General features: G+C 35.9%; 2 protein-coding genes across 2 annotated transcripts; one reads left to right on the top strand and one right to left on the bottom strand.

Moving 5' to 3' along the window:
• Positions 1-7,913: 7,913 nt before the first annotated feature.
• Positions 7,914-10,630, top strand: LOC147867150 (transcription factor bHLH111-like). Its single transcript, XM_087314936.1, has 6 exons — positions 7,914-8,135; positions 8,661-8,783; positions 9,410-9,490; positions 9,579-9,644; positions 9,903-9,941; positions 10,061-10,630. Exons 1-6 carry the CDS (start codon positions 7,929-7,931, stop codon positions 10,193-10,195), a joined length of 651 nt encoding a protein of 216 aa, XP_087171062.1. The 5' UTR covers positions 7,914-7,928; the 3' UTR covers positions 10,196-10,630.
• A 3,264-nt stretch (positions 10,631-13,894) lies between these two features.
• LOC147867149 (beta-glucosidase 4-like) lies at positions 13,895-18,761 on the bottom strand. The gene is made up of 13 exons (XM_087314934.1): positions 18,532-18,761; positions 17,967-18,033; positions 17,209-17,267; positions 17,044-17,119; positions 16,878-16,952; positions 16,705-16,796; positions 16,261-16,506; positions 15,851-15,966; positions 15,539-15,759; positions 15,353-15,384; positions 15,064-15,166; positions 14,826-14,934; positions 13,895-14,590 (listed from the first exon to the last, which is right to left on the bottom strand). The coding sequence occupies exons 1-13, from the start codon at positions 18,688-18,690 to the stop codon at positions 14,317-14,319; spliced, it is 1,629 nt and encodes a 542-aa protein (XP_087171060.1). The 5' UTR covers positions 18,691-18,761; the 3' UTR covers positions 13,895-14,316.
• Positions 18,762-21,914: the final 3,153 nt, after the last annotated feature.

The raw sequence follows: 21,914 nt of genomic DNA, 5'->3' as shown, positions 1-21,914 counted from the left end.
CCAAGAGCTTACCAAGTAAAGCCTTACTTTGGTGAACCGGATCCACCAGCCCAAGTCCACCTTGACTTTTTTCCTTGATCAAACAACTCCAGGCCACTTTCGCTGACGCTGTCTCATGGTCTCTACCCGACCAAAGGAACCCTCTCACCATTGCCTTAATATTTTTGATGCAATCTTTATCTAACATCCAACATGCCAACGAGTGCCACATGGTGGCCAACAAAATTTGGTTTACCACAACCACTCTACCTGCAAGGGAAAGCTTTATTGATGTCCATAACCGAAGCTTTTTTCTAATTTTGTCTTTCACTTGCTCAAGCTGCTGATTTTTCTGAATCTCTACTCCCACCAAAAAGCCCAAATACTTAACCGCCCTTCCATTAGGAACCCATTGAAAATCAGCATTAGGTTGCCAATGCGGCCTGGAGTTTGGACTTACCCAAAACCCTCTACTTTTGTTCTAATTAATTTTCCCCCCTGATGCTTCACAAAACAACTCGATCCGTTTTTCAGCCTGCTGTAAATTAGCATCATTGCCTTGCAAATAGAGCATAGTGTCATCTGCATACATGGAGTCCAACAAGTCCTTGCAAGCATGTGAGACAACCAAACCCCGAATTCCTGCAACTTGCATAATGGCATTGATGGGCCCCGTTGCCCTAATACCAACACCCTACTCAAGCTTCCTTTGTAAAGGGCCAACGCAGCTGCACTCCATTTTGAGGGTAGTCCCAACCGCTCCATGACTTTGTCTAAAAAAGGCCATCGTACTCTGTCATATGCCTTCTCAAAGTCAAGCATGAGGCATGCAATATGTTGATTGGTTTTCTTCGCCAGGGCAATCGTTTCCCAAAAGGTCAACACATTATCAATTATACATCTATTTTCCATGAATCCTATTTGTCCAACACTAATTAGCGCATGTAAGAGGGGTTTGACCCTCTTGGCCAGCATATTAGCAAAAATCTTATAGATTGTGTTGAGCAGCGTAATCGGTCTCCATTGCCTCACATCCGTAACTATACCCTTTACCTTAGGAATTAGAAATATTAGTCCCTCTTTAAAATGTTCAGGGAGGTACCCATCATCCCATGCCTCATTTAGTCCAGCAATCAGGTCAACCTTAATTAGTTCCCAAAAAATTTCATAAAAATCTTTTGATAATCCATCGTCGCCTGGACAAGATGTATTACATATACTTGCCAAAGCGTCTGCCACCTCTTCTTCCAAGAGTGGCCCTGACAACTTAACTTGTGCAACCTCTGAAATTCTTGGTTGCATTCCCTCCAATACAAATTTTGCCAACGAAGGTTGGGCTGGGAGACTATAACTATTTGATAGTAGCCCACTATAGTGAGATGTGATTGCCTCCATGATCTTCGATACATCTTCTGACAGTGAACCATCCTCCTTGATCAATTTAGGATTGAAGTTACCATTTGTGCTCGGTGGAGCAGGAATGGGGACAAGGTGAACCAACAATTTTTTAAGTTTAAAAAACCGAGCATAAACACATATATTAAAGAGATGTATAAACCACTAGCATACATGAGATATTTAGAGGATATTGGTGAGGACAACAATTCAAATATAGTGTACTAATACATGACATGAAAACAACATAAGACATAAATAAAACGAAACTATATCCAAATTTCAGCTCGACAATGTTCAACCAATCGTTTGGTTGAGATTACTAAGATTTTGTTATTCTCAACCAAGTATTTGATATAGCAGTAGCTTTCGTAAACACTCATTTCTACATCTACCGTAAGCAAGCCTACTATCTTTTGTGACTCCAAATACTAGAAAAATTCAATAGTTTTTTCTTGTGTTTTTTTGTGATTACTTTGGTTAGTAAGTTGAAGAACAAGAGGCAATTAACATTATTATTATGAATAAATAAAAATATAATTATTCATTTTTAGGTGAGTGAAAAAGGAAAGGCAATACTAACAACTTTCAAATTTGCAAATTGACTCGTTGGAATTGCCATGGACATCAATGGACATGACAAAGTGTTCAAACTAACTTCTCGTTTAGAATTACACCCTAAGGATTACTCATCGTAAACTAGAGCTTGAAAGGTGTTGGATAAGTAGAATGTGCTTTATTATCTATCAAACTTGAGTGTAGACAAATGAGTTATGGTTGTTTGTTTACCCCAAGTTTTATCGTTAAACTAACAACAATGGCCCAATATCAATAGTTAAAACAAGTATTAAATAGAAGCATGCACAACTACCACATTCTTTGAGTTTGTTTAGAGATGAATAGCTTAGAGTATGAATCATCGATACTCAGATCTTGCTTTTTGAATGCTAAATAATGATTTTGCATACAAGACAATTACTAAAGTCTGAACTATTTCATGATATCTTTGATTGTGCATGCAGTTAGAGTTTATTCTTGGAAGACCAATCCACTTAATAGTGGTTACTAAAGTCGAGATTCAATCATCAAGCATGCACCACAAAACTTCGTTTTCATTGATCAATCAACTTGTATGATGCCCACTACAAAAATAAACATTCTTTAAGTTTATGCTTTCACTACCAATCAAACCACTTTTAGTGGCATGTAAATTGATAGGTTGAGATATTCCACGATCATAAGAGATGTACACCTACTCTCTTACCAAGTTGTTTTTTCAATGATATTCCCACATAATTCACATGATTCGTTTCTACTAGAATGGAGACCCTGGAACAAATCAAACGGCATAACCATTCACATGAAAACATCAATCCACATGAATTTAAAAGGTCATATATCCTCAATCCAATGATCAAATGCCATATCTAGAGTAGCAAGCATTTAATCACGACCTTTTATTTTCGAAAATATGTATGTGCATTGTGTTCTTGAGATTGTAATGTGAGAAACCTTCATAACTTTTACATCCTTAATACGTACAAAATAAAATGGCAAACCACGCACAAGAAAATAAGATATTGGGTCCAAGCTTCACATTTTCCAAACACTTTTCGTTTTAATTACTCATATGGGCTTATTTGTAATGCTGAACAAATGAGATTAAAATATAAGGTGTGTTGTTTAACAATTCCCCACCAGACCAACTATGTGATAAGTTTATTATTATTATCAATGATCATCCTAAAATATTACATTATGGATTTGTCGTTTTTTACCAACACTTCTTGGGTTTAGATAAAATCACACAATTCATTAACAAATTGCAAGGAAAGTATATGATGGCCAACAATGTCATTTTCGCACAATATACATGGTACGATTGTGCATCATCATCTCGACACAAAAACTATTTGAGAAGAGGGATTTAAAATGGGAGTATGTTGCATATTAAATGAGTTTTTTCACCATATTTTTTGCTAATGCCTATTGTATGGAACCATAAAGTTTTGGTTTTACGTGGAAACATTTAATATGGAATTAGGCCCATGAAATGGACTGGGCTCCTCATTTTGGATCTTATTATATGAGAACATTATAGTTTAAAGGTGTGTATATACATGAGCTAGTTATTAGTATTTCTTGATATGGAAATAATTGAAAGGAGATTCTCGCCCAAGATGTATTGGCCACATCGATGTACTCTTCGATATAGATTTATACCTTTTTCTAAGGGTAGCAATCAAAGCAGACTTTGGAGAGGAAAGATTATTTAAGGTATGAGATGTGCACTTGAGTCTTGCAAGCATTAATATAGTGGAGTTTGACATGGCAACATGATCGTCAACAATGAAGAAGATCAAATGTTTGGCGTATAGTTATAACAAAAACAATGGGGTTACATTAAAAAACAAATGATACATAATCGATGTTAGGATGGCAAAAGACCACGCCTTTTTACTAAGAAACCGTGGCCGCTAGGCAATAATTCAAAACTTCTCGATTATGAAGGATCGAGACCCTTATAGAAATTGTTTGCTTGCATATATCTATTCATGTTGACATGTGAACAAATTCCATTAACATCTTGAAAAGACAAGACGAAAGAATGGTGTGATGGGGGCTTCGAATTAGGGGAGATGAAGATTTGAACCGTTCATGATTAATCCACCTCATATGGGCACACAAGGCTCTCATACTGACCTTAAAATAGTATGTAATGTATGCTTTGGGTGTTATAATCATAAATTACCATTCTCACTTTAAATTTACATGTCAATATATGCCGACAGTGTGTGTATGACTTTACAAGGAAAACATGTTCTAGAACCACCATTATAAAGCTCGGTGGGTTGCATGGGGAATCTAGGTCAATGATTTGTGAGCCACTTGGAATCGTTAATAAAGAACTCGTAAAGAAGCAAGGACAAAATTTTCTAAGAACCAATGTGAGTAGAAGTATGAGATGTAAGAGGAGATCATAAAGAGGCTAATGTACACATCTTGTGAGTATGGAGTGAATATTCCTAGGACAAGAAAGCATTTATGATACCACTGAAGTAATATTTTAGGTGAAATATGTGTGTTGAGCTTGTGAAAGCTTTGAATGCGATATTAAATTAGGATGTAAATATGTATATGTAATCCTTTAGAGCAAATTTTTGTCACGATCTACATGTTACAACTTACAATGATGATGAACTCCTGTGTTCGGAAACATCCGGATGATATTCAACACTACATTAATGGAGGAATGCAAGAACTAGTTCATACGTGTGCAAAAACCATTAGATATGGCACGAACAAATACATTGTTAATTGCATTAGATGTGAGATGATGTTACCACCTTAGTTAGCAAGAAAAATCACACATATAAATTTTCAAAAGCTTGAAGGAAACAAACACTCGATGACTAATTTAAGCAAGCCATAAATGCTGTTACAAAATAGGGAAAATAACATATAGACTCCTTCATTATACCGTTTACGTTTTTACATAATGTAAACAAATAATAACCTTGCTCAAATGAACTATAGAAAGATTGAGGGATAACTTTCCTTACACCTAGACCTTTGATCAAACGGAAAAAGATAAAGGTCAAGTGTATTGACTAATAATATAATCATGCGACCTAATTACCCGAGTAAGTTAGATTATTATGTAGCCTAATTGCATGAAACTAATTATTCTAATGAAGTCTAATTAGGGCATAAACAAGTACTTAACAACAATGTTTGAAAGATGGTATTCTTGTATGTACATTGCAAACAGTTACAAGGTAAATGATGAAAAGATGACACAACCTTTATTTATATAAGGACTAAGAATGATTAGCAACATCGAAGGATTCAATCTAAGAAAATTGTAGATTGTGATAAGCTTAGGTTGAATGTAACTCGTCATTGCCATTAAGGAAATGCAAAGAACAAACATCAACCAAATTCAATGAACACTAATGACAAAACCAACACATGCCACGAGGGGGGGATACCGTCAATGTTGTGATACAAGAATTATGCATATGACATGGTTGAACAATATGTATAAAAAGTTACACCCATTACCTCTATCATCATCCTTGTTTATAAACACAATCCCCAAGAATCAAGTCATAATATCCCCACTCATGAGTGAGATCTTCATACATGAGCGCATGTGTTGGATTAATAAGTGGGAACATATGTCAAAAAAGATGCCAATGTAGAAACATGCTTTTCTAGTATTTACATTCCTAGGATTTAGTATGTATCCTACTTCCAAGATTAAACAATATTTGGAGATTTACAACGAAATTTCCTTAGACAATATGGGTTGATCCTTTGAAGGAACCTACAATTGCGATGAAAACAACATTGGTAAGGTTGTAACTTGCTATGTTCCCTTTCTTGAATGATGTAACAATACTTTAGAATCATAGCCTCCAAGGCAAAGATGTTGTGCATAGGGGACATTGATAGTTTTTGCTAGAGATATGGCCAAGCCAAGAGAGCACAAACAACGAGCCAACGATCATTGTTAAAGATTTAATTTTGCGAACCTCGTCCTAGAAACATTGAACATAATTCTTCAACGATTTCCCATAGCTTGGCATCTAACAAGCAGTAGGTAGTCAAAGGGCTAAAAACCACCTTTTCTAATGCATCATTGAACCATTCTAAGTGGTGAAGGGATGTTGAAATGGCATTCACCATGAGTGAGCTTTCCCCTCGAGCTCTTACATGTCACAACTATGACCACTTGGATTATGAAACACGTCCCACGATGACCTATCCACCAAGAGAATGCTTGAAGGATCATCCACAAGGAAGATTTCCCAATGACATAGAAATAAAGAAGATCTAGTAGCAAATAAGAAATTCCAAATGTATGGAGGGATATGTATAACAATGATGTGACCAAATCCCCACTTGTCACTACTCTTCATCATGACTCATGTGTGACAAGTAAATGCGAATAAATCACAATGCTTGATGGCTGAAGCATTTCACCCTCGCATCGAACATCATTGCAAGCACTTGGAAACAGTGTACTCTCACTTACGTTAGGCCAAAAGCACATTTCTCAAATTCAACAAATGTGTGTCAAGGATATGGAATAGGATGCGAGAAACACAATAAGATCGAAGAAGAGGACTAGAAGGCCATGGAGTTAATTATAATTCTCCATCAAATGTTCCATTACACAAGCTCGATGACAATTTGTGAGCTAATGAGATAATGTTTTAGCTAAATTCATGCATGAATGGGGAAAAACAAACAACCAATTCACATAATGTAGGAGTCAAAGTGACTTATGGAAATTCAAATGATCAGAATTGCACGAGAAAAAAAACAAATGATCAATTCCCACAACGTGGATGTCCAACTTGGGATACGTACAAACTACCATGTTTTCACCATGCAAAGTAGCATTTCCATAGCATGAGCGACTAGTCCCATACAAGATGATGTCTATCCCACATTCATAAGAAGGCCAATGCTTTTTGTTCTACTTCTTGATCGTTTGTTTTCTTGTTGGGCTTTAGCAAACCAAACCCTAGACGACCACATTCGTTTTAGAGACAAACGATTGATTCTAGTGTTGAGATTGTCGTGGATGTTCCCTTGGATCCCAATATGAAAACACAAACTATTTTCCGGTTATGTGTGGGCACAACGACCAGAGTAAGCTATTTGGGCTGATTCTAGATGAAAAAAACAAAAAAACGCACGATTCATGAAGCAAGCACATCCCATAGATATGCTCGAGGTGACCAATGATGACAACAGGGGGTTGGGGGGGGGGGGGGGGGGGGAGGCCCTACCCAGCAAACGGGTCGGGTGGGGCCTGAGCCAATCACGAATACAAAAGTGTACGATTTGAGGACACTCGGTCGGGAGGCATAAAGAAGGAGAGCCTCGGAAAGAAGAACAAATTGTGTGTGTGTGATATGTATGTATAAGTATATGTATATCAATATATGTATGTGTATATGTATATCAGTATATGTATGTGTATATGTATATCAGCATATGTATGTGTATATGTATATCAGTATATGTATGTGTATATGTATATCAGCATATGTTATATGTATGTGTATATATGTATATCAGTATATGTATGTGTATATATGTATATCAGTATGTATATGTATATGTATGTGTATGTGTATGTGTATGTGTATATGTATGTGTATGTGTATGTGTATGTGTATATGTATATGTACATATGTCAAACAAAAAGGCAATTTTTAAATTGTGTAAAAGCAGAAGGAATATGGAATGGCAGGGCAGAAACAGAGGACCCCACAACACACACAGAGACACACAGAGACTGTGTACTCTGTTTAACACCACTACCACATGGAGAGATCTCTCTGTTTGTATTTTGTGTTGTGTTGTGTGTGTGTGTGTATGTATGTCACATGTGAAAAATCTGATTATTATATAAAGAAGGGTGTTTTTAATCTTTGTTTCCATGGGTCCATTCTGTTCCAGCTCCCCCCCAACCTTCTTCTTCCCACATTTCAGTCTCTAGAAACAGAAACAGAGGAGCTTGTCAGCTATATACCATGGATTCCAGGAGCATATGGCCTGATCTCTCCCCTATCCTGGAGAGAGATGAATACCCTGTTCTTCTAGGAAACCCTTCTTCTTCTTCTTCTTCTTCCTCCTCCTCTTCCTCTTCTGCCCATGGTGGAGATGAAGGAGTAATTCATGTCTCTTCTTCAACTGTAAGCTTCCATGATTCCGATTCCTTGCACGGCCTTGCTGATGCGGTAAACCATACCATTACCATCTATGCATCATCCTTTGTTTCAAAATTTGGCAAGGAAAACGAATGTACGCATGAGTATCCTAAGAAAAAGATGTCATAGATATGGAGATAAATATGCATGTATATATGTTGCTAATACACACACACAGATATATATATATATACATACATACATACATACATACATACATACATAGGGTTTAGGGTTTGGGGTTATACATACATACATACATACATACATACATACATACATAGGGTCTAGGGTTTGGGGTTTAGGGTTATACATACATACATACATACATACATACATAGGGTTTAGGGTTTAGGGTTATACATACATACATACATACATACATCTACATACGTATATATGTTGTACTTTCTGAACGAATGACTGTACTATGTATATTGTTGTATCTACGTTTATGTATATGTGTATTTATATACATATTTGTGTATATGAACATAGGTAGAGCCTAATGTGAATTTGAAGGTTTTCTTGGTTTGGTTTTGTTTTGTTTTACAGAACCCCTTACCAGACAATGATATAAATTCCATTCTTATGTCCCCATCTGGGAGTGGAACAAGCTTCCGAGATGAGGTTTCCAAAAGGGTTAAGATTGACCCACAAAGTTCTCCAGTATCCAAGGTCAGTGAAGCAATCATTTCTTTTCTTTGGCTAAACAATTAGTGTAGTATTTCCATTCTATTTATATCAATCCCAACCCAAAACTGGAGCTTGAGAAACTGAGCCCAAAAACTTTAAAAATGTTAAACAGTAAATGTAGATGGTAGAACCTGGACCATAAACTCTCAATACCATAAAGCCTAGACCCCAGTGTGGGGGTAAAATTGTTAAACTCAATCCTTAACTACATTAAACTGGACACATTGTTTAATTGATTCCTGGAATTTAGAGATTGCGGCAGTGAGTTTGGCTATGGGTTTGGGGTATACAAGCTAAGGACTAGGATCTAAGCGCCCCGCCCTAAAGCCTAAACCCAAATTCTTTAACCATAGAACTTAATGGAGTTCAATGGTCAGCTGCTCTTCATTGTATCATTGATCAGTGGCTTTAGGACTTAGGATTTAGTATTGGGTGCGTGCCATGTAATAAAGATACTCGAGATATAGAAATTTCTGAACTTAAAGGAACTCATCCGTGGGTGATTGGGTATTAATTTGACATAAATGAATGATCCTATAGCGGCCCAGAATTTGGATAAGAAAATGGCTCATGGTTTTTGCCGTCTTTTTAACTTTTTCCTCTTTCAGACACTGATCAATCAATGTCATGTGCGAAAGTTTGGAGACAAGATTACAGCCTTGCAAGAATTAGTGTCTCCATTCGGAAAGGTGAAATTTCCAAGACATATTTGTATGTTATGCTTTACAGGCCTTCCATGCATGTACATTATCTTACTCTTGTTTTTCTCTTTTGTAGACGGATACAGCTTCCGTGTTGTTGGAAGCAATTGGGTACATAAAATTCTTGCAAGAGCAAGTTCATGTAATTCTCTACTTTATATTATTACCTTTGAATGCATACATTGTAAAGTTTGAGCTATTTGGCACGTTAAAACCTCTTGCATGAGCAATACCTAGTGAGCATTTTCCTGATTTTAAATATTGGTCTGCACATTTAAAGGTCAGCTCTATCCATTGGCAAAGTATAGCACATTCTCTGTTTTACATCATTACTTTGAACATATATAATCTAAGATTTTAACCTAATCTTCGGAAATTGAAGAGTGATCATCGTATGTAGGTCTTGAGCTCACCATACATGGCCTCTAGTAGCAAGAAGGTAAACAAACATCAAAAGTTTTGCCATATTTAATCAATCCAAATATATTGTATATGGTGTGCACATTCTGTTTAATATGAAATTTTATGTTTTGAGAAGTTTCATGTTAATGCCTTCAGGGATGTGATGCGAAGTCGACTCTACAGAGCAGAGGACTTTGTTTGGTACCGATTTCTTGCACCAGGAATGTCGTTTCAAGTAACAATGGGGCTGACTATTGGATCTCAGGCCTAAGCGGATGTGGCCGATCTTAAAGAAAATAACTACTTTAACAATAGCTGCGTAGATTTTTCACCCATAACAATATCTTAACTATATGACTACACGATAAGCAACAACAAACATCATACATATTTATACACACACACACCCAGATAGCCTTTATCCGACAAATTTTGATATCAACTCCTAAATCATTATAACTTTGTATGATGATCCATAGACACAGTAACATTTGGAAGTAGACAAGAGGAAAACTTTAAAGCATGCACATGTGCAATACAGAAGCAACCATAGCCTCTGGTGTACGCTCTTTTCTTACTATTGATTTACATGTCATAGGGGGATCCCCAAATTGCTGTTAATTGTGTGCTAAGAAGTATTCTTGGACAACACTAGTTTATGTAATGGGACCTATGTTAAAGTGGTATGTTGGAAGAAAAAGGGGATACATGTACGAAAGGTTGGCGTTTCTTGTTCATTGCAAAAAACATGATCATTGCTAATTTGTTAAGTAATACTTCCATGCAACTTCAATCTCAGTGATATGTCCAGTGTGTCATTGCATTTTCTCTTAATGTGTTTAAGTTGCCATTGAAATTTTCATGTCAATATCTTCTTCTTCTTCTTGCTACCCTTGTACAATTTTGTCTCTTATTGGCCTAAAAACTTTCTCTCAAGTGTTGTCTTGTTAATCCAAATCTGTTCTTCCTACACCATCTTTTAAATTCTGGTCTTCAACCTCTTCTTGTCATGCTCTTAAGTTGTAACCTTTTCAGCTCTTATGTTTATGTTGCTTATTCCTTTAGAGCAATGTGATATCTTGCATCAATGTGGACATTATAAGCTCATTTCAAATGTTCCCAAATCAATAATAACAAGCATTACTTTTAAGATAAGTCAAAATGCCCATTTGATGCCCTATTCATGGAAAATTCTCATGACTAAATGATTGCATACTTAAAATAAAAAAAGGATTTAGATGCCCGAATCTTTAACATGATATGCTGGAAGACCCAACTCAAACCTTCATTGGGGCAAAAGGGCTAATTATATGTCCCACAGGTGACCAACTAATGGAGCATGCTTTGGGCACAAACCACTTTATAATCTTTGATATCGTTTTCAGCACAAAACTGCTTTGACTTTGCCCATATAATGGAGCACTCATAATGGGCAATTGTTTATGTTTTTTCAAATTACGGGAAAAAGCCCACCGAAGGTTTCGAAAAGTTTGGAAAAAAAAATCTTACCAAATGAAGCTCACGAATTAAGCTATTTGGCTTACCACAAATATTACCCAATAATGGAAACAAGTCTAAAGGCTTGGGCTTGAATCTTTTTCCTATCAAGTATGTCACAAGCACAAAAACTCCATGAGGAGTTGCCCAATTGTCATGAAACCAAAACAACCAAGGATAAATAGCAAGACAATCAAGCAACAAAGTTTGATTTTAATATAGATCCTTCTCCTTATGAAACTGTGACGCCAATGAAGGATTAAGAAACAATTCCTTGATCATAGGAACCTATGCTAACAATGGAGGAAAATGTGAGGAAAGTTATTCCTCAAGTAAACTAGATGCAAAATACTGTTTGCACAAACAAGCGACATTTAGTGATGATAATGAACTTCAATTACGCGTACTAGTGATATTCCTCTAGTACACAAGTATTTATGTTCTCTACTTATTATTGTGTACCAATGATGTCCCAAAAGTGGAATGAAACATTATTCTAATACATTGATTTCTTTTGTAAAGTTATAGACGCAAACATTCTCAAAGGGGTTCCTCAAGGTCTTTAATCTATGGGAGTGGAAAACACACAATGACTAATTCATGAATTCACATCTCATACCCTTCACATTGGGAGTGCTTCAAATAGTTGTGGTATTGACCAAATAGGCAAGTGAAAAATAAAAGCTTAATCTTGATTGAGATTCTTTGATGATGTGAAGCAAAACGGATGCAAGAAAATTGCTCGACCAAATGAATTATGTGAGTTTGATAGGGTTGGCACATAAAGAATGCCAAAAGAATGAACCTTTATGACAATCTCAAGTTAAAATTTTGATGCAACCTTTCTAGTTTATTATATAAAGAGAAATGATCATTGACAAGTCATACACGATAACTCCTACCTTTGTGCCACAAGAAACTTATTTATGAGTACTTGCCTTACATGAGCTCATTATGTCAATATGTACCACTACTAGTACCCTTCTTCAATATGATCATGTTTATTCGTGCTATTGTCACTCCTCTACTATATGAGGTTATTTATGTTACATCAAGGATAATTTACAAACTCATACTCACAAATTCATGACACTCATTAATGATGAACATAGATTGATGATGATAATTCATGAACTAAGTGATGTAAAAAGCTTAATGAAGGATTCATTAACTAAGCAATGAACAAACCTTAGTGACAAATTCTCCACTTCACATGAAGGCCATGCTTCATACAAACTAAATAACTGTGGCTTCTGTATTCTAATTTCTCGCATGTTAGCTTCCAAGGATGGATCATACAAGAATCCTTGACCACATGTACCCAATTGAGCAATATTTTGTAGGGCTATTGACACAAAATTGCCAAACAATCAAGATTTATGAATATATTATAATATGTGAAATTTGTATTGTTTGATAAAAGATACAAGCCAATTCATAGGCGACACTACCACCTTTTCATCTCTATTTTTAAGCATACTAGAGATGGTTCAATACTATTATAAGATTTATCCATGCATTCAGACAATCCATGTTTGGGAAAAAATTTAATCCAAAGAATTTGTTAGAAATCAAGCGAAGCCCTGGTTTTGGAAGGGACATTCAACACTAAATATCGATAGCACAACTTTCCTTTTTATATCTTCCAACACTAACAATCTCAACATTGGCAAATGCCCATTGTGGATTAAGATTGTATATATTCCTCATTGTAGATTAAGACAAACATTGGTATGCAAACATTTGAAGTATGTTGGCAATGTCATTACCACATTATAGATATATACATGGAATAAATAAGTTTGGAAAATTTTCTATGAACTCCCACAATTGGCATTAGATGCAGAACAAGGAAATGATTGAAGCCAAAAGCATTGTGATGTTGAATAATGGGCAATGTGGGATTCAATGGAAAAACAATGACCTAAGCTAGCCAAACTATGCTTTAGTTGATGATGTACACATTATAAGATAAAAAATTTGAATTTCTACTCCAATTAGTCACAATAACAATTAATCACAATACCGTTCCCTTGACCCTTCATGCATGAAATTGATCCTTGTAAGCAATGCTCGTTATATTTGATACTTATTATCTTTAGCAAACAAGGTAAAGTTAATGTTTTTGGATTGACTTCTAATGAAATTTATTGCACTTATCCATAAATTGATAATGCATTGCTAGCTTTAAAAGCATATGTTTGCTAGGAATATAGAAAATAATTCCTAATTGACAATTGTAAGTGATGCTCGTTATATTTGAACTTATTATCTTTAGCGAACAAAGTAAAGATAATGTTTTGGGATTGACTTCTAATGAAATTTAATGCACATCCATAAATTGATAACGAATTGCACGCTTTAAATGCATATGTTTTCCTTAAAGTGATAATTAATTACAAGTCTTAAAAGCATACTTTTGACAGGAAGGGAATAAACATAGAAGTTGGGCGATTGATTCTTGGATATAAGTAGGTCTAGAATAAAACAAACTCAATGAAATTTAATTTGCCATTAATGAAAGTGACAATTGATTGCAAGCATTGGATGCACATACATTTACATAGAAGTCGTGAGACCAAGCCTTGCACGGTAGATCTATCCTTGTATATAATGTGTGGTTATAGCCTATAGACATATGTCTGTTACGAGTATAGTAAATTACATTGAAGTTGCAAGATTGATCCTAGACTCTACTATATGGTTCTACAATAAAACAAATTCCATTAGTTAAGGGTTGATTGTCTACAATGGATCCATAGCAGGGTTTCAATTGTTATGCAAATGTTTTCCATGACTTATAGATGTCAGTTAAAACGAATTGCAAATAGCATTTTTCATGAACCTATAGGGCATATAATTATGTGAGTTATATGTATAATGATAGATTTAACAATTGTATTATTGATAAGTTGTTAGACGTTAGCATATGCCATTTGCTTTTCTTCTCTTGGACTTGTGAGGGTCATATATGCATAGCTCATCATCAGGTCCTGGATTTGATAGCTTTGTCTCCACATTGGCTCTTGTTTGAGGAAATTACTATACCACTTTGCAGAGTCTTTTGGATATCTCTGGAGAGTTTTGTAGTCAACAAATATCAGTCCAAATCTCTTGGAAAAACCAGACTCCCATTCGAAATTGTCCATCAATGACCATGCAAAATATCCTCGAACATCTGCTCCTTCCCTATTTTTTAGGTGAGAAATTTAAAATTAGGGTTATTGTAGAGCATTGAATGCAAAACATGTTATCACCCTCCCAACGGTAATGACTCTAATTATATGACTATCATTTTGCATCATTTCCATTCAATGCTATAAATAATCCATAAAACACGGAAAATGCAGATATGAGCATCCCATTGGTATTGGCACGAACTTGTGACTATTGTTTGTGGTATTGTATCCTAGTAGCTTCTCACCTTATGGATTGAGCAAGCTCTCCTAAGTAATCTTTATGATAATTGACCCGTTTTGTATCGTGAATGAACTCATCGATTGATTTTGTGGGAGAGTCTTCATCATCCATACCTAGTTTTCAGGTCAAAAGGTCAGCAACAATCTAAGCAAAGTAAAGGTTGGATTATAAGTTCAAAGAATACATGATGCTACTTTTCAGGTAACATGAAAGAAACCCAAAAGGTTGTATTTTTTTCTTACCATTCTCTGTGATGTAGATAGGAGGCCTTCCATATCTTAGAGTCACCCAATTGATGAGTTTTCTGAAACCCCATGGTACAATATACAACCATTGTGATGCGCCCTGCAAAGAAGACAATAATGAAAAGGATTCTATCATGACCTATGTGTCAGAATCCTTCACAACCTTGTCCTTTGTTTTCTTGAATAATTAACTTATATCACTAAAACTTAATATGAGATGAAAACCAAGAAAAGATATGACCTTGTAAACATTATGGTGCAAAACAATAACTAGCTATATGTATACCTTGTCCCCAATTGTTTTACCACCTACTTCATCTGCAAAAAGAAAAAAGAACATGTTTCTTATATGCTTGATCTTCTTAATTCCCTTCAAGTCAACAATATTGATTGGCTTTAATACAAATATATTTCCACCTAAGAGAAAAATATGTTCGTCATAATATGCTACTCGGATCTGCAAATAACCCACCTATTCTTACAGTTCTAATATCATCAAACCAACCACCATAAGTAGTCTTTGTATTTAAGTCTGCTGGGACGATGTATCGTGTTGTATAATGATTAATTCCGACAAAATCAACAGAGTTCTTCACAAGTGCTCTCTCTTCTAGGGTGAATATTGGCAATCTAGGACCAGCAGCTTCTCTCATCGAAGTTGGATAGTCACCAAAGAAAATGGGATCCAAAAACCTAGACATAACAAAGCAGACAAGCTACATATTGAGTTCCTACACTTCTGAATATAAGCTAAATCATATAAGCTCTAAGAAATACTTAATACCATCCGATGTGAAACTCAAGGTGTCGTTGAGCAGCATCTATGTCTTCCTGACATTTAGTGAGAGGTTCTCCCCATTCTGAATCAACTGATATTCCTATAACCCCAACTTGTTGGGCCTGTAATCAAAATGTGTAACTATTATAGCCAGTATTCATCCAGAAAAGTAGGTGTTCATTCATCACCTAACCATAGACCAACACAGTATATCAGACATCCACCAAAACTTTGTTATTTTTGGCAGATATTACTTGTAATTTCCTTAATATATCGTAAAAATGGGCACATACTTCAGACACACTCATCATACAAATAGTCAGCAGTTCTTAGATTCCTTCAAGCCATCCAGGGATAAATATCCCTCCATGGTTCACATGTAGTGGTCACTTCTTGCGCATTTGTTGTATATATACCTTGAACTTCTTATTGTAAATGTCGACCGCGGTCGCATGAGCTAGTAAGGCATGATGTCCAACCACGTAAGGTTCAATGGAAGAATCTCCCTCGGCTGACCTTGTCCGGTTTGAGGTCCGCCCAGGTGCATGTATTCCAATTCCATGTCCAAAAAAAGCAAATCTTAATGGCTCATTGAGAGTTGTCCAATGCTTTACACGGTCTCCAAATTCACGGAAACACGTCTCAGCAAAATCTGCGAAGTGCTTTCTGTTCAAATATAAAAGATGATCAACTTCAATCAGCACAATTTTGAATGAAATACCCAACTTGTAATGAGCATACACATATTCATAATTATTGGGAATCAGAAGGCAAGAGATTGGACTTGTAGGAAATCAATCTTTGGCCTATTGATTCCTACGGGTGTGCATGTTCATAACATCATTAATAACTCTTAAGACTTGCATTATTTTGGGACTTAGCCAACCCCCGATTGAATCCTGGAGCGCTTGCGGAAGATCCCAATGATACAGAGTAACAAATGGCTTGATACCTGTAGAGAGTATACAGAAGATTAGCATTCACAAAAGAATAAAGAATTTACATAAGAAACAACATTGAAGACAAGCTTTACCTTTCTTCAATAGGGCATCAATGAGACGGTTGTAGTAAGCGATGCCTTCCGCATTCAAAGAGGCACTTGTACCATCTGCCATAGAGTAGACAGGGCATTACAAGTTTATATAATGTGGATGTGGATTTTCCAGGAATTATGGCTATCAACTATTATCTTCTCTTACCAGGAAATATTCTTGGCCAAGAGATAGAGAATCTATAAGAATCAAAACCCAGCTCATGCATCAAGTTGATGTCTTCCTATTGACATACATGGTCAGAGATGACAGGATAAGTTTCTCAATTCAATAAAAAAATACTATTTGAGTTAGCCAATATACAAATCAAACCTCATAGCGGTGGTATTGATTGACAGCAACATCTCCATTCTTCCTATCTGATATCTTATCTGTATCCATCCATGATTGCCAAATCGTGGGTTAATAACACGGTATATAACTTTGAGTGAATTCTACATATTTCCAGCTATAATTTCCTCCCTTGTTTCTTTTCTTCCAAGTTCTTTTTAAGAGATTTCCAATAAAACAAGTGCCTCAGATTGGACAACACAAGTCCCATTAGCACATGTCAGATTGGCCAATAACTAATCAATAAGGATCCTCCATGTGTTTTGTTCTGTGGTCAAGTGGACAAGCAAAAAAGACACGCCGGTGCATGCCAGTCATGGTCCTGCCATTCCTAGGAGTCCCTGAACGCTAGTAAAACTTTGTGATAAGAATTCCTAAAAATCAAGCTTGATCTCCTCATATGATATGCATTCCAAAAGTGATACAGTCTTCTGATTCCGGTACACCAATGTGACAAATATAGAACACAAATTCTCTTTTTCTGCTCAACATTCAGCCAAACCCCCAATTATATATTTTCACTATATGTGTAAACCTATAGACATCCGTGTGATAGATGTGCGTCTGTGAGTGTGTGTGTGTGTATGAGAGACAGAGAGCCCTACATTCCACAATGGCATCTCGTAGAGTAAGGTATAGTTAGATTTGGACCCAGATGCATGTCTGAGTAAAATCTTGACTTACTACTAAGTTACAGCCCTAATACGAAGAAAACCAGTGAGAGAGAGAGGGAGACTCACTAGGCAAACGAGTGAACGTATCCCATATACTGACACCCTTACCTCCCTCTGAGGCAGCACCTTCAACCTGAAGGCAAAATTCATCAGAATAAATAAGCAATCAATGTGTTGTATACATGAGAAACCATGATGAAATACGGAAGAAAGTAGGGATTTTTCTATTGATCTCCTATCTCAAGAGCTAGATTTACACAAAATATGACATTTTCTTATTGATAAATCACTGCATAATTGCCTTCGCAAAAACATGTTACTATATATACATATACATATTTATATGAGAAATATGCAGGTATTGAGCAAATGGTGCAAGAATGTGAGAGAGAGAGAGAGGAAAAAGAAAATTTCTATCATTCAATCTCAAGGCAGGATTTTACAAAAACATGTCCATATTAAAATACATACACATATACATGTAGATGCATACATTACACATATATAATACATGTATTTTGAGAGAAAGAGAGAGAGTACTTTGAGAATTCATACATGCATACATGTATGTACACATATATATAATCCATACATACATGCACGCACACATATTAGATATATGAGATAATACCTGATAAGCAGAAGTCGAGGCTCCGAAGATGAAATCGCGGGGGAAATTGGATCGGGACAGAACCTTGGGGGAGCGGGGAGAAGGAGGAGGAAGAAATGGCGATGGATCAGATGGAGAAGATTGAGTGGGATCAAATTGTAAACCAAAAGGAGGGGCCATGGACTCTTAACTACCAACACTGAATCTACAGGCTACTGCTACTGCTACTGCTGCTCCTGCTCCTGCTCCTGCTGCTGTTCAAAGAATCAAGAAAGAAATACAGAGTCTTATATGGTATATATGAATATCTATTCTCCTTTTTCTCTATGCATATATATATATATATATGTATGTATGTATGTATGTATGTACATACATATATGTATGTAGATGTATGTAGATGTATGTATGTATGTATGTATGTATGTTTGCTTGTTTGTATGTATGTATGGATGTATGGATGTATGGATGTATGGATGGATGTATGGATGAATGAATGAATGTATCACGTATGTATGGATGGATGGATGGATGGATGAAGGTATGTATGGCTACATTCATGTACACATGAGAATGTTTCTTCATCTTGACTTTCTTGCTTCTTCTTATGTATGTATGTATGTATGTATGTATGTATGTATGGATGGATGGATGGATGGATGGATGGATGGATGAAGGTATGTATGGCTACATTCATGTACACATGAGAATGTTTCTTCATCTTGACTTTCTTGCTTCTTATGATGTACATATTGCTACTGGGTCAATCACTCCTTCGTGGGTCCAAACACGTCTCGCCCATCCAATCTGATAAAAGTGAGAGAGACACCAGAGAGAGAGAGAGAGATAGAGAGAGAGACATATGTATGTAATGGTCGAAAAGAAAAGAAAAGAGAGATTTATATGTTAATAATCTATGGAGATGGCTTTACAATTAGAGCACGTTCGAATAGATGGGAGAAGCACCCTTTCTCGAAACAGTGATTTGAGGACGACACTAGACCCAAAGTACTACTACATGTGGAGTGTGCTGATGCTGGAGCCCTTTCCATTGTTATGCTCCGATTGTGGGGGATTGGTCATTAACTATGACCTATGGGCTTCCATCGAGAGAGACAAGAGCGTTACTTATGTATCCTAGAATCTAGTGCTTATACTATCTTGGGCATCAGGGCCAGAAGAACAATTCGAGTTGTATGCGAAATGGGTTATCGTTTGATGGCCTCTAATGGAGTATAGTAATAGGCACATTCATTAAATGGCAGATTGATTGTTAAAAAATCGGAAACTTGGTTTTGCGGGCTCTTTTTCCTTAAAAGGTTTTTGCCATAATATGTTAGTTAGTTAGTCTTACAACAACTTTGAGGGACAAGAAGGACTGATTTTTCATATTACCATGGGGTCTTAATACAACACCACTTTGACAAGAAAAAAGGAATGGACATATTGGTCAACTGTTTAGGTTGCGTTGATATCAACAAAGTCAAGAATGGGAAGCTCGTTTGGTAAAGACTAAAGGTCTTGTCTTCAACCCTATTCTAGGTGTGTGTTGAATCCCTGCACTTTGCTCATGTCTACTAAATGGTAAAGGTACCTCTCCATGCATATGTCGTAGGTTGTCCAATTCAGACCAAACAACCGTAGATTTCATTTAATTATGGCCTCAAAGTTCACTCCCACATTTGGCACATGGTTGAAAAAAATGCGGTAAGATGATAAAAAATGCACTTTGATTTACAATCATTCCAAACCACACAATTTGATTGCATGTGTAGTTTTCCTTATCCAATGGGACTCTACATGATGCAATTAATTATGACAACATAGAAATACACAAGTTAAAAATGTGGACTAATTCTAAGTTGTTCTTTACCATAATATATCATATACAAACGCGTGCTGTCATTTTTAGATTTGTAAGTGTTTCGGCATAGAAGACCATTCTCTACTTGATGATTATTGAGGACCATTCAGGTTGCGTTCGCATAATTTTTCAATGTCATTGTATTCTAGAATTTGAAGATGTGACGTATGCAAATGATCTTAACCATTTCCTAGTCAACATAAACACGTAAATACATTGACTTCCGGATGGGATCTTGATGTTTATGGAATCATACCTTAAGGACTTAATAGGAAATTATATTTGAATGTACGCATGTATGCACTCTTGCATAGATATATAAATATTTCATTGGCAGATGTATGTGTGTGTCTTATAAATTTTGTACATATTTCATTGGCAAACATGAGTAACCGTAGTTAGTGCGGGTGCCACAAAATATGTTTATAATTATGAATTAAACATAAAATTGTGATCACATCACCACGTATATATCTCAATGTGCACAAGAATTAGTTTAGAGCTTGATATGGCGTTGATGTAGTTTGATCCGCACAATATTGTTGAAGAAGTGGAGCCACACCCCTCACAAAGTGGGTGGTGTAGGAAAGGAGACCAAGAAGTGAGAGATTGAGAGAATAACATCAATAGAATTTCTATACCAATCATTGATGAATGAATCCCTTTTCTTGTACGAACGTGTCAACACATGCTCTTGACACACCTTGTGTTAAATACATGATTGGAATGCGAGGAATCAAACATTTAATACAGATCCCCATTGATTGCATGTCAGAACATACGCATTAAATGTCCATCTACTATGTGTTCACAAACATACGAATCAGTAACTATCCAATTAATGGCTGAATAATAATATTTACCACTTCTTATCTCGTTTAGAAAAGACAAAAGATTTGTTAGCTTGTCCCTTATCTAGTATTATAATTTATAGTCATTCTTTTATATCAATTGGTACCGTGATTTTCCAAGACAGACATCCTACTGAGAATGATGTCAAACTAAAATTACAAAGAGCTCTAATTTTAACATCAAACACGTTTTTTATGTTAATGTGTGAGAACAAACAAACAAACGAAAATGACAGATACTTTTTAATGTATAACAAATGTAATATCAAACACATTAATCAAGCTTTGGGTCCACAACTTTGTTATTGCAAAGTCCAAAACTTTACATCAACAAGCTAAAATTTCGAATTCCAATATTGTAGAACAATTTATGAACCAGTAAAGGTTTTTCACAATGTTTACATTGTACAAGAATGAGAAATTTTGAAGCAAATAACACATTGAAATATCTTTATGTAATATCTGTAATGTATCATGAACATGTGGATGTCTATGATTTATATTAAAAAATCAATGATTTTCCATAAGACAATTATTGGTTTAAGACAATGTAAAAATTTTAAGATATGAAACTCAATTTCACTAGTAATAGCAGCAAGTATACATTGATACTTTGTAACGGTTTCATTAGAGACATGAGGAAAATGCACTTCACTCAACAGAAAAAGGGTGACAGCAACACCTATAGC

The sequence above is a fragment of the Azolla caroliniana genome, unplaced genomic scaffold (genome assembly GCF_043228905.1).
Source record: "Azolla caroliniana isolate FFs.n. ecotype wild unplaced genomic scaffold, voAzoCaro1.0.p SCAF_2, whole genome shotgun sequence".
NCBI lineage: Eukaryota > Viridiplantae > Streptophyta > Polypodiopsida > Salviniales > Salviniaceae > Azolla > Azolla caroliniana.
This window is presented reverse-complemented; position numbering and strand designations above follow the sequence as displayed.